The sequence below is a fragment of the Aedes aegypti genome, chromosome 3 (assembly GCF_002204515.2).
Source record: "Aedes aegypti strain LVP_AGWG chromosome 3, AaegL5.0 Primary Assembly, whole genome shotgun sequence".
Lineage (NCBI taxonomy): Eukaryota > Metazoa > Arthropoda > Insecta > Diptera > Culicidae > Aedes > Aedes aegypti.
The window spans coordinates 165,352,087-165,364,652 of record NC_035109.1 but is presented as its reverse complement, the minus strand read 5'-3'; the positions used below and the strand labels follow the sequence as shown (position 1 = coordinate 165,364,652).

Below are 12,566 nucleotides of genomic sequence, written 5' to 3'. Positions count from 1 at the left end.
TATACATATTTGAAAACAGTAAATTGGCATGGAGAGTTCGCAGTTATTCATCAAGGGAACGCTCATAGGATATTTCGCTGCATATCAAGCTCTGTCCCGCAGTTTGAACGTAACACTCGTTGAAAATATTTTTCCTTAAAATGTTTCAAACTCTAACGCAAAAAAATCTTTTCACGGCATAGCTCAAATGAACAACACATCTTTAAAAGAAAATATTTGTAGCAAAACGTTTCAACGGTTCAATATAAATTCTAATTTTGGAAGTGTATTTCAAAAAGAGAAAGGAGAAAATTTGTGATTGAAATAATATTTTTTCCAGCATATCTCGGAAGGAGATCACGCCTTTGCCCCAAAACAAGTATATATTAAATATTGGCAGGTTCTAAAATAATTATCATTCTAACAACACATCTGGCAAGAATTGATATAACAGCAAAATATAAAAATGGTTCACAATAAGCTTTACTAAATAATAAAAATTAAAACAGTATAAATTTAAAGAAAAGCCTATTTTTAAAAGAAGGCAAAAGAAGAATTGACGCCAAAAAATATTGCGGCAATGACTGGTTCCCCCAAAAAGTGGTGACGAGAAAGAACGATAACCAGTCAAAAGAAGGAAGTATTCTGTCATTCTCGGCTATACACATGTTGGCAAAAATGCTGAGGACGGTAAAACTCGAAAGAACCGCCAATCAAATAAAGAAGGGTGCATATTAGATGGTCAGTTCGTTCACCACCCTGAAATGTATAAAGTTACGACAATTATGGGTGCTAAAATTTTTTCGTGGTAGTGAGCTAGTCGAGGAAACGGGATATTCGGGGAACTGGCATTCGGGGAAACGACATTCGGGGAAAAGTAGCTCAACCCATCAAAGTAACTGCAGTAATCGATTTCTCTTTTCGCTGATAATTTGAGCAGATCAATGTTATCGATTGCCGCCCTTTTGACAGTTGTAAACAAAAATACTTAAAAAATATAGCTCCAAATAACAGCCTATGCATAAAAGAAGGAGAAATTTATTGAAATTTATAATCAACAGTTACCTATACCTATAATTATGGTTACATCATATTTTGGAAAAAATAGAACAATTAAAAAAGGGTAAGTTCGTGCTAAATATATAAAAATCTTCAGTGTAAAAATTTGTTCCAATAGCGAAACTCAAAAGAAGAATTAATATTTGAAAGAAGGGTAATTTCTGGATAAATAATAAAATACTATTGGCAATAACATTCCTAACATGCTTAAATTTATTCAAGAGCGAATGATTGTTGAATAGAGTGCCGTTTTGTATCAACTGACTCCAGAAAGATTCAATAGAAACGTAAAAACGAAAATTGAGAAATTCTTTATTTCAGACTCATTATGCCAAACGACCATTATGCCAAACGACTTTATGCCAAATGACCATAATACCAAATGAGGGATTCCACGGAGGCATGCAAGTCGATTCTGATCGACCATTTCAAAAATATCTGAAACTTTGCACAGTTTTTCAGTTCCATCTAAATCGTCATTTTCCGATATCAAATCTTCAAGTTGAGTCACGACTAACTTTTCAAAAGGGTGTATGTGAAAATGGTTCAAAAATATTCAAAAAGCTGCACAGCAAAAACGGTTCGTTCGATTGTTAGACAACTAAAGAAACAAAGTTAGACAACTAAATAAAAATTCCAAAAAAGTACACACAGTAAAATTTTTTTTTTTTTGCATTAAAAAAACATCATTTTTGTCACAAAAACTCAAATATCTCAAAACCCTATCGGAATACCAACGTAATTTTTTGAGGGAAAACGGTCCATTAAAATAAAAATTTGGTGATGGTAAGCCAATAAACAAAAAAGTTATGACGTTTCAAATATTTCACAAATTTGACACTTAGTGAAATTTTTTTTTTTTTTCATTGTTAATATTTTTTAGGACCGCAGTTTGTTGCTGAATTTTTTGTTAAGGGTACTACATGAGGTTAACAAGTTGTTTTCATGATATTTTATTTAATTATTCATAACTATTATAGCATCTATTAGAAAGTTAGACGCGATCCAGTGTTGTGATCTAAAGTCTTGATAGTGTCATATTTTTTATTGTACGTAACTGAAGAAAAATTCTCTCAATATTGTTGAAACCTTTTGATAAAAGAAACCTATAAGAAATCTAATATTGAAGACAAAAGCTACAAAAAAAGTTTTCTATACAGGTATACGACTAGTTTACCTGCAAAAAGTTTACCTCGTAGAGAACAAGGCGGGTCTATACCCAGGTGATCTAGTATACGTAAAGCAGGTCGGTTTTCTCGGCGCTGGTTTTCTCCACAAAGTTAACATCTGATTACACCTGGGTATAGACCCGCCTTGGTAGAGAATAGACTTTGTTAATCATATTTGGGAGAAAGCGAGTAACTTCAACAACATCAAAAACATGATAGGTACATACCATGAACATACTCACGAAAAAACTAAAAATATACTACCACTATGGTTATAAAAGAATTAATTGTAAAATTTTTCTTCAGTCAAGCAAACGACACCAAACTAGTCAGTAAAAACTTAAAAGTGATTTTGTTTATTAAAATCTAACGAGCAACATGAGTAGTCGCTTTCTCAACTGTTGCAGGCCGTTTGCAGAAAAAAAGTGTTCGAAAGAGCTACGAAATCTCCTCGAAAGCACCATAGATAAACTGAAAGCGGCTGGTTATGCTCCAATGTCTACATTGAATACAAATTTACGCATTTGTACGTCCTGCCGTTTAAACGTTGACAAACGGGCAATCTGTACATCATCGGTGGATCAGGTTGCAGGAAGTTCGAAAACAACAACAACTGAGGAATTACTAGATGCACCGACAACAACTGAGGAGTTACCAGAAGTACCAAGTGCAGATAGTCTTGCCACGGTACCATCAGCGACATCTGTTTCAACAAATCAATCAGAAGATGAGTGCATCCAGAAGGTCAACATCGAACGCTTCAACGAAGGGATAGCTGGAATAAAAGTGACTCCGATTAAATGGACGAAGATGGGTTACGTCAATTATCCCGAGAAAAAATACCGTGAAATCAACGAAGCTGTACGAAGAAACCTCTTCAAATTAGGACCTGAGGATGTGGAAAATACAGACTACGATGAGGTAATTATGAATATGAAGGAAAGGTTCTCGAATCTAGCCACGACAAGGAAAGAAAAATTATTGATTTTGTCGATGCTGCCAAGCTCGTGGTCTATTCAAGACGCCATTGATGAGTTCAAAACCAATAGAAATACAGCAAAAGAGGTAAAACAATTCAAAAATAACTGTCTTGCAACCAAAAATGCTAGGTCGAGTACTTCATTAACAGATGAGACAAAAGAAAAAATAATTCAATATTTTGAAGACGATGAAGTAAGTAGAGCTATGCCTGGCCAAAAAGATTATGTATCTGTAAAAAAAGATGGAAAGCGTCAAGCAATCCAAAAACGATTAATGATGACTACTTTGAAAGAAGCGTATACACGCTTCAAGGAAATTAACGAAAATATTAAGGTAGGTTTTTCCTCATTTGCAAGCCTTCGCCCAAGGCAATGCAAGCTTATATCCAATTCAGGAACACATAATGTTTGTGTGTGCACAACACACGAAAATATTAACCTAATCTTACATAGTTTGAAAAGAATCAATTTATCCGAGGATATTAAAATGTTAACTGGTAGTCTTTTGTGTGAAAATACAACATCAAATAGCTATCTACGATCTTGTTCGGATTGTCCAGATTCTTCATCATTGGAAAATACTTTATTCGCTGAGTTTGAAGAAAATTATATTGATCAGTTATCATTTGAGCAATAGGTGACCACGGATAGGTGTGACCTAGAAACTATTGTAAAACCTGTAGATGAGTTTGTGTCATAATTCCTCACGACTTTATTAAAACAGAGCAATCCCGCTTTTTAAAAAATACGAAAAATACATTACTGAATACAATACATGAATTTTTAGTCATTTGTGATTTTTCTGAAAACTATAGCTTTGTATTGCAAGATGAAGTGCAGTCCCATCACTGGAACGTACAACAAGCTACAATTCATCCATTCGTTATTTATTTCAATGGAAGTACGCAAATTGAACATTTTAGTTTTATTGTAATTTCCGAAGATTTAAGACACGACTCAGTATCTGTAAATTTGTTCATTGCCAAAATGATTAACTTTTTACGCATTGATAAGGATAAAGAAAAAAAAAGATATATTTCATGTCTGATGGAGCAGCATCGCAGTACAAAAACCGTAAGAATGTTTCGAGCTATGTCAATTTAAATCAAAGTACGGAATTGATGCAGAATGGCATTTCTTTGCTACGTCACATGGCAAAGGTCCTTGTGATGCTATTGGAAGAACCATAAAGCGCATGGCCACAAGAGCAAGTTTAGCCAAAGAACGTGAGCATCCAATTAAAACTGCAAAAGAACTATTTGATTGGGCGAATCGCAGAAAAGAAGAAGATTTAACAAAATTATCATTTTGTTTTACTACTACTGAAGAGTACGAATTAACGGCATCAGAGCTCAGCGAGCAATATAATAACACGAAAACGATCCAAGGAACCCAAAAATTTCACTGTTTCATTCCATTGTCAGAAAATAAAATTAAAGCAAAACTATACTCGAACTGTACTGATAATGATGCAAAAGTGTTCGATATTGTAAAAAAATTGAATAACAATAAATAAATAAATAAGTATTAATAAAATGTTTTCATGATCTCATAACGCATACCCAAATCCAAAACTTTTAAAGTTTATATATAACATTTAGAAACTCATCGATCATACTCTAAAAAAAAATATCCTGGTAAAAAAAAAATTATTTTCGTGTAATCTGTTAATTCATTTTAATTTATACGTATATACATATACATATAATATTTATGCATATACATAATATTTATACATATAATATACATAATACTAATAAATACATGAAAACGACTTGTTTAATTCACGCAAGGCCCTTAACAATAAAATCAGCAACAAACTGCGGTTCCCGTAATAATTTACACCGAAAAAAAAAAATTTTTTTCTACTAAATGTGAAAATTGTGACATGTTTGAAATGTCATAACTTTTTTGTTTATTGGTTTACCATCACCAAATTTTTATGGTAGATAGCTAATATAATGGACCGAAATTACGTTGGTATTCCGATAGGGTTTTGAGATATTTGAGTTTTTGTGTCAAAAATTATGTTTTTTAATGCAAAATTTTTTTTTTTTACTGTGTGTATTTTTTTTTTGGAATCTTTATTTAGTTGTCTAATTTTGTTTCTTTAGTTGTCTAACAATCGAACGAACCGTTTTTGCTGTGCAGCTTTTTGAATATTTTTGAACCATTTTCACATACACCCTTTTGAAAAGTTAGTCGTGACTCAACTTGAAGATTTGATATCGGAAAATGACGATTTAGATGGAACTGGAAAACTGTGCAAAGTTTCAGCTCAATAGAAAAAAATGAATTAAAAAATTTACCAAATTTTGGTGCTGTTGCTTGGAATCACTCAAATGACCATTATGCCAAACGACTTTATGCCAAACGGCTTTATGCCAAAGACTTTATGCCAAATGACCTACCACCCTCCCTAACTTGATGGTCACTATCGAGTTATGGAGAGATGACTGTACATCATATCTTGTGGCTGCTTCTCGTGTGCTCATTTGACTTAAAAGCATCATGTTTGAAGCACTTTATAAGGCCTCCAAGGACCGAAAGTTTTGTTGTTTATGGTTTATTCTTGTTGCTGTTTGTTTTTTGTACTCTACATTTATGAAAAAAGCGAATTATAAATTAGATTCCAGTTATTAGGTTAACGTTTTCACTGTCCGGTAATAGAGGACAAGAGGTGTCCGACCATAGAGGACTTGCAATGGTTTACAAAAAAGGTTGCTTTTCTTTGAAATTTTACATTTTCCAATAAGTTTTGCATTGTGATTGATGCTAAACTTACTTAAGTCAATGCTCGGAGATAATTCAGCTTAAATTATAAGACACGTTCGTGGTTACACTTGTATGAAATTTTATCGTTTCACATTTTTTTTGTAGATTGTATCAGAGTGGAACTTTTAACAGCTACTGTTTGTTTACGTTTGAACATGAAAACGTCATAGTTTGTATACACTGCAAAAATGTGTTTTTGTATAATCCTGGAATACTAAAATCTTAATATCATTATTCCTTTTTGGAAAAGGAACGCTGTGAAGGGGGAGGATGCAAGGTCAACCACGTGGTTTTATCTGACTAAAGAAAGTATTATGTTGACATAGAATATTGTTTTGGGTTGAGTATTGATGAACTGTGATTATTCACTTATCCATTTTATCTATATATTCTTCAAAAAACGTAATCATACATAACTAATTGATAAATGATCTGTTAATTTCCCATATTGCTTGATAATCTTAATTTTGTAAGGAATCTTTAGCATTCATAATTTACCTTTAATAATGTAACAATTTTCCTAATATGCCTAATCGTTCGTTTTTAATTGTCATAATTTTCCAAAGGTTTTCAGAAAAATATCTGATTTTTCTGAAAATAAATTGAAGTTGTAAGGGGGATAAAGGAGGAATTCGTGAAGGCATGTCTCTAGGATTACATCAAGAATTTATCATATAGCTTCTAAAAAGATGATTTTATTATTCTCCCCAATTTTTTTAACTTTGTTTTGGTAGGTAATTGTAAAACAAGAGTGGGTTTAGCTATGATTTGCTTCTATTGAAACCTTTGTAATTATCGCTGTTCAGCGTAGTTCTCAGAGAAACTGCTAGAAAAAGTAACTATACCCCGAAAAATCTCCACAAGAATCATGATGGATATTTGTGGATGAATTGCTGAAAATTGCTTGACAGAATTTTACACTTGATATATTTTTTTGCGTGGGCATATTTGGAAAAAAAAAATCCATTTAGAGGATCATATTGGGAGATTATCAAATCACTCATCATTTATTCAGAAGTAATGTCAAAATTTTTGGTTGGTAAATGACTGGGCATGGCGTACCATTGCTACCTCGCGTACCTGAAGGAATAAAATAGACCCCACTGTGCGGTCCTTAGTCTCTTGGGGGCGGTCCATTAATTACGTAAGACAAATTTCGGGGTTTTTCAACCCCCCCTCCCCCCATGGTAAGATTTTTTGTATGAAAATCAAAAATAAACTGCATGGCGCGTAAGAATTCTCAGACCCCCCCTCCCCCATAAACCCTTACGTAATTAATGGACAGCCCCTTGCCCAGCAACTTATACCCCTACCCCCTCGCGGTACTGGCCGGGGTACGAGTAACATTAGGGAAGATCGGGTAGCCAACCCCGGTGGGAACTCTGGTCGTATGCTGACAGGGCAAGGGGGGATTTTCTTTTGCTTCTGCAAACCTTGAGCGTATGTACTCCATGTTAGGAGCGGCTCACAACAGCGTCTGTTATAAGCTAAACTGTGCATTCTGGCCGTCCGAACATTTAGGGGGAATGATCCTCCGGAAATCCAGGGGGTTGATGTCAGGCCCTGCAAGCCAGCCGTAAAAAAAAAGCAACGAATAATCAACGAGAGAATACGAACCGGGACAGTCGGCGAAGACCACAGCGACGTAAAGGGACTAGCGATTGGAAGCTCGGTACGTGGAGCTGTAAACATCTCAACTTCATCGGGAGCACACGCATACTCGCCGACGTGCTGCAGAACCGTATGAATTCGGCATTGTAGCGTTGCAGGAAGTGTGTTGGAAGGGATCAATGTTGCGAACGTTTAGAGGTAACCATACCATCTACCAGAGCTGCGGCAACACACACGAGCTGGGAACAGCTTTTACAATACAAGTAAGTTTGTTACATATTTCTTGCCATTCCCGTTTGCATCAAATCTGATCAAGGTGAAATGGAGGGAAGTTAATTTCGCATCTAATGTAAGAATTATACAATTTTCCCAAGTTTTATTCTTGGTCCCTTCTGACTTAACAATTTGGATGTTGTTACATTATCCTTATGAAACGATATGATAGCCAGACTTCAAAACGGTCCATCCGAAGCAGGTTCCCTTAGGGAAGAGCTACGCTATGAATCTTTAGACCCGTAATGTTAATTATGACCGACGTTCTGCATTCCTTATATGTCTCCAATAAAACAATAACTCCCAAACGGAATGATATAGTAAATTTCTTCACTCACCAAATTGTTCAATATTTGCACGAAAAAATGCGTTTAGTTAAGTTCTAAAAGTTGTTCATAGACTACTTTTGCGAGAATCTGAAATAAGAAAGATAGGGCTATAAAACTATTTTGAAGATTTTCATCGTATGTTTTTGAATTTTAAGCATGCAAATAAAATTTAAGATAAAAATGATCTTCTACAAAATTGTTTCTTAAAAAAGTAAGCTCTAATACTTTCTTATTTTAAACTAGGGTGTTGCACAATATCACATAATTCTTATAACCTACCATTCTTATTTGCAAAAATAATGGTATTTACTCTTAGGAAAAGTAGTAGATCATCACATGTTGATCAACTGTGATAAAAAAGCTTTTCTGTAGCTCAAAATTTGACCAATCAAGAGCATTTTTCCCCAATCATCATAGAAAAACAACAAAAATAAGTCTTTCAACTCTAGTTATTTTAATATTAACTTCTCGTCAAAGTAGCCTGTGAACGACTTTTAGAACTTGAGAAAACGCAAATTTACATGTTAAAAGATTGTTGATATCTAGGGTGAAAAGCTACTTGGGTAATTCGCTTATTCACTTTGGCATGGAGTGTTTTTCTAGGCTTAATTTTCTGAATATTTGCAATAAGAAGCACTTCAATACGACGCATATTGGTTCCAGATATGATCTCAGTGGCTTTTTAAAAGCCCCACTGCCGAAATGAATCAAAAGTGCCAATAATAGGAATAGGTTATAGAAGTTCAAAAGTTATTTAAGTTTATGTGATAAAACATATTTGTTTTTCAAGGCATTTTATAAGAATTAGAAAAATAACACATCTGTATTTTATTGATATAATATACAATTTTATTCTGTCTTCTGAATGTCCTCAAAAGATATTTTCTATACTTTCCCCAATCAGAGACATTCACAATCAAAGTAGGCATGATTTTGAACAAAACAATAACTCCCAAATGGAAGGAGATAGTAAGCTTCTTCACTCACCAAATTGCGCATTTTTCAAAGCTTGAAAAGTTTTTCACAGATTACTTTGATGAGATATTAGAATTGAAAACGCTAGAGCCACCCTATGTCACCTTAGGAAAAAGCTCTAAATTGGTCAATTTAAGAGTAACATAAAAAAACCGTTGCTTGAAATTGGATGGTCTACAACTTTGCTGATGTATAATATAATTTCTTCAATTAAAAAAGGAAGTTACACAATTTCTATGAAAATGTGGTCCACCCTAATTTCCAATAACAACTAACAAAGAGCTTAACGAATACAAACAACTTTGTGGAAGACCGTTTTCGTCAAATGTTTCATTATAAAGCTCAAAATGCATCTTTCCGCGTAAAACTGCTCTCTGGACCATAGTGCAGTGGACCAGTGAACGTGTGGTGGAAATCGAGTCCACACTCCGTATCACAATATGCCTAAACAACTGACTAACCCTGCTTTGAATTCATCAACCACAGTTCACCTAGAACCCAGACAACCAGAATGTAACGTATAACGAAATTGCGCATTATGCGATGCATATATGCGCAAAGTTTCACGTATAAGATGTTGGGAAAACGCCTTATATGTACAAAAAGTGAAGGGACACTAAATAAAATCAGCGATGACTTCCTTCGAAACGGAAGAAGACCATTGGTCCCGAGATGAACTAGCCCAGGGCTAAAAATCTCGATAATAAATATAGAAGAAAAAAGTTGATTTGACAGTTTCTACGCATTGATCCGATTTAACTTAAGTTTGCCATACGGGACGAAACGAGATGAACATATAAACTCATAAAATAGCGAAACTCATCGATCAAACGATATCATCCACCAGTGCGGATGTGATGAAATTTGTGCAAATAAACAACTTTGTTCGTAAACTGTTATGCGTCTTCTAGTTGTCTGAGAAAACTTCTAACAGCTGTAACAATATCATAACCGAATTGATATCAATAGGCTTCATTAGAAAATGTAGTCCTAAACCTTTGATTTGGCGATACATTTATAGTTTTGAACAAATTTAGTAGTTATTTGTAACAAATAATATTTTTTACAATCCTTCTTCAACATATTAAATAATTTTTAATACTTTTTCCGTCTTATATGAAGTGTTTCGGAAAAATGGATCACTTTATACTGGCAGCAAGTGATCTATGCTATCAGATGTACTAAAGTTTTACTTGACCCTTTTTGCCCCAAGAGTTGACAATTTTATTTTTCTTTATAATATAGCTGGTTTATCCATTAAATCTGCATCCTTTTCCACATTACGATGAAAATTCAACTTAAATTACCGTATGGATGTAAAATGTGTATCTCTAGTTAAGGTACAAATTTTAACATTACATCCTTTTTTTCACAAAATAATAGCTTTTTTATTCAATACGATAACTTAACAAGAAAAAAAATTCACTGGAAAATCGTATTTTAGATTTAACATTTATACCTAACGGGATGATATCAGTTTTCGAAGAAAGTTAGTAGATTGCAATTTTCAATCTATTGGGACACATTTGAGGTTTTGTCCGACATATAAAAACTAAGGGAAGGTTATTAATAAAATACCAGGAAGAATAAGGAAAATTTAAATAAAGTTTCCTATCTCCATTGAAATTTGTATGGGGTTTTCAGTCATGACTGCACATAATCAACGATGTTGCTCAGCAAGCTAGTTCCATCGATTTCAGAACATAAAACACAATAGTTGATTAATACCCATTACAAACAACATTACAAAAGGTTCATCCGTGATATTGATTAAACTGTATATAATAAATCCCAAGATTATTTTTTTGTTTGTTTCACAACCAGTCATTTTAGAAAATGTAAAAGAACACCCTTATTTCAAAGAACACTTGTATAAAGTTCTTAGCTGTGAAACTATGACAAAAATGTCACGCTAAACTGCGAATAAAAACCTGAAGTTCAAGGTTTGTTGTACGCGTTTTATAGGGCCTTTATAAATAATGCACCATCTGTCAAGAAAAATCTGGTAACAGCCCCTACCAATCAGTTCATTATCACATAGAAAGCAGAAGAAAGTGATTTTATCGAGTTAGCACCTTTGAGTCAACACTTTTTCTTTGAAATTCGATGCCTCCCGTGAGACGAGAAAACAGTTTAGTATCCGACAGCAAAGCCATTAGTTATACATTCCCCAAAAAATGCACTTTCTTTTAAAAGTAATCACGTTTTCGGCATGCTTGTACGTCTTTATTGGTGATGTGGCTGGAACGTTCGTGGAAAAGAACCAAACAAATGCCGTTGAAGAAGGACGTTACCTACTTTTCCCATCTCTCTCTACCATGCAGGTTTGTTTGATATGATTGTGCAAAAATCTATATGTGCAATATTCTATCATTTTTCAGCTATCGATTTGTACTTCGTCAGGAACGCCATTTTTCGTCCCGAAGAAAAAGTACCCCTTCAGACGTTTGGGTGTGAATATAGGCTTTCAGGTGAATTACAATCTTCCGTACAGGTTGAAGGATTTCTACAGTTTTCCGACCTGGGCCCGGTCAATGGTGGATATCGTGAAAGGAAGATACATGCCGACGGAAGTCGTAACCGCTAGAGCAACTCGAAAAAGACGCTCCTCCAGACACCTGAGTGCGGGGGATGTTTATACGGCTATAGAAGAAGTTCTACAGCTCGCTGGCTATGATAAGGACTGTGTTATCAAAAGTGTATGCGAGTTATCACATAGCCCCTTCCATAATTTAGAGGAAGACTTATATACTGAAGTCTTACACTTTTTGCTAACGTAAGTTACCTTCATAAAAACAACATAATTTGATCGATACTAAATCGAAAACTCTCACGATATTTCAGGCCTTCAGAGCATCAAGCATTTGGTGATCACGAGCGGAAAATGAAACTCAAATACGAAATGGCAGAAAAATACGGACGGATGGGTGCGGATTGCAGCTTGATGTATCCCACGTGCAGGAAAAGCTTTCTGACGGATATTTCTGGCTTTTTAGACGATAATAAACTAGAGGCAATCAGGTGATTTTGCACCTGTGGTTGTTTTTGGATTATCTGCGTTTTTATTGGTAGCTCATGTGACATGATCCCATTTTTTTGCGATATACGATGGAGATTTTTTTCGGAAAGTTTTCAAAACATATGCTTTTTCGTTCACATGTTCATCAACCCTCTTCAACACCCAACCCCGTCTTTAGTTTGATTATTGATTATTTTATAGCTGTCTAATGCCTGAGCCTCAATAAATGTGCAATACAAAAATGTATACAGAGTCAACTCTCCCTAATTAAATACATATACACTGCTCACACTATTATGGGTCACCTTGTCACGATTATTAGTCACTCTGTTCCACACGCATTAATGGAGTGACCCACAATAGTGGGTGACCCATGATAGTGTGATCATTGTAACAT

General features: G+C 34.5%; 1 protein-coding gene across 1 annotated transcript; it reads left to right on the top strand.

Annotated features, from left to right (window-relative positions):
* The first annotated feature begins 11,296 nt into the window (after positions 1-11,296).
* Positions 11,297-12,182, top strand: LOC5563961. The gene is made up of 3 exons (XM_021852107.1): positions 11,297-11,474; positions 11,532-11,926; positions 11,995-12,182. The coding sequence occupies exons 1-3, from the start codon at positions 11,328-11,330 to the stop codon at positions 12,173-12,175; spliced, it is 723 nt and encodes a 240-aa protein (XP_021707799.1). The 5' UTR covers positions 11,297-11,327; the 3' UTR covers positions 12,176-12,182.
* Positions 12,183-12,566: the final 384 nt, after the last annotated feature.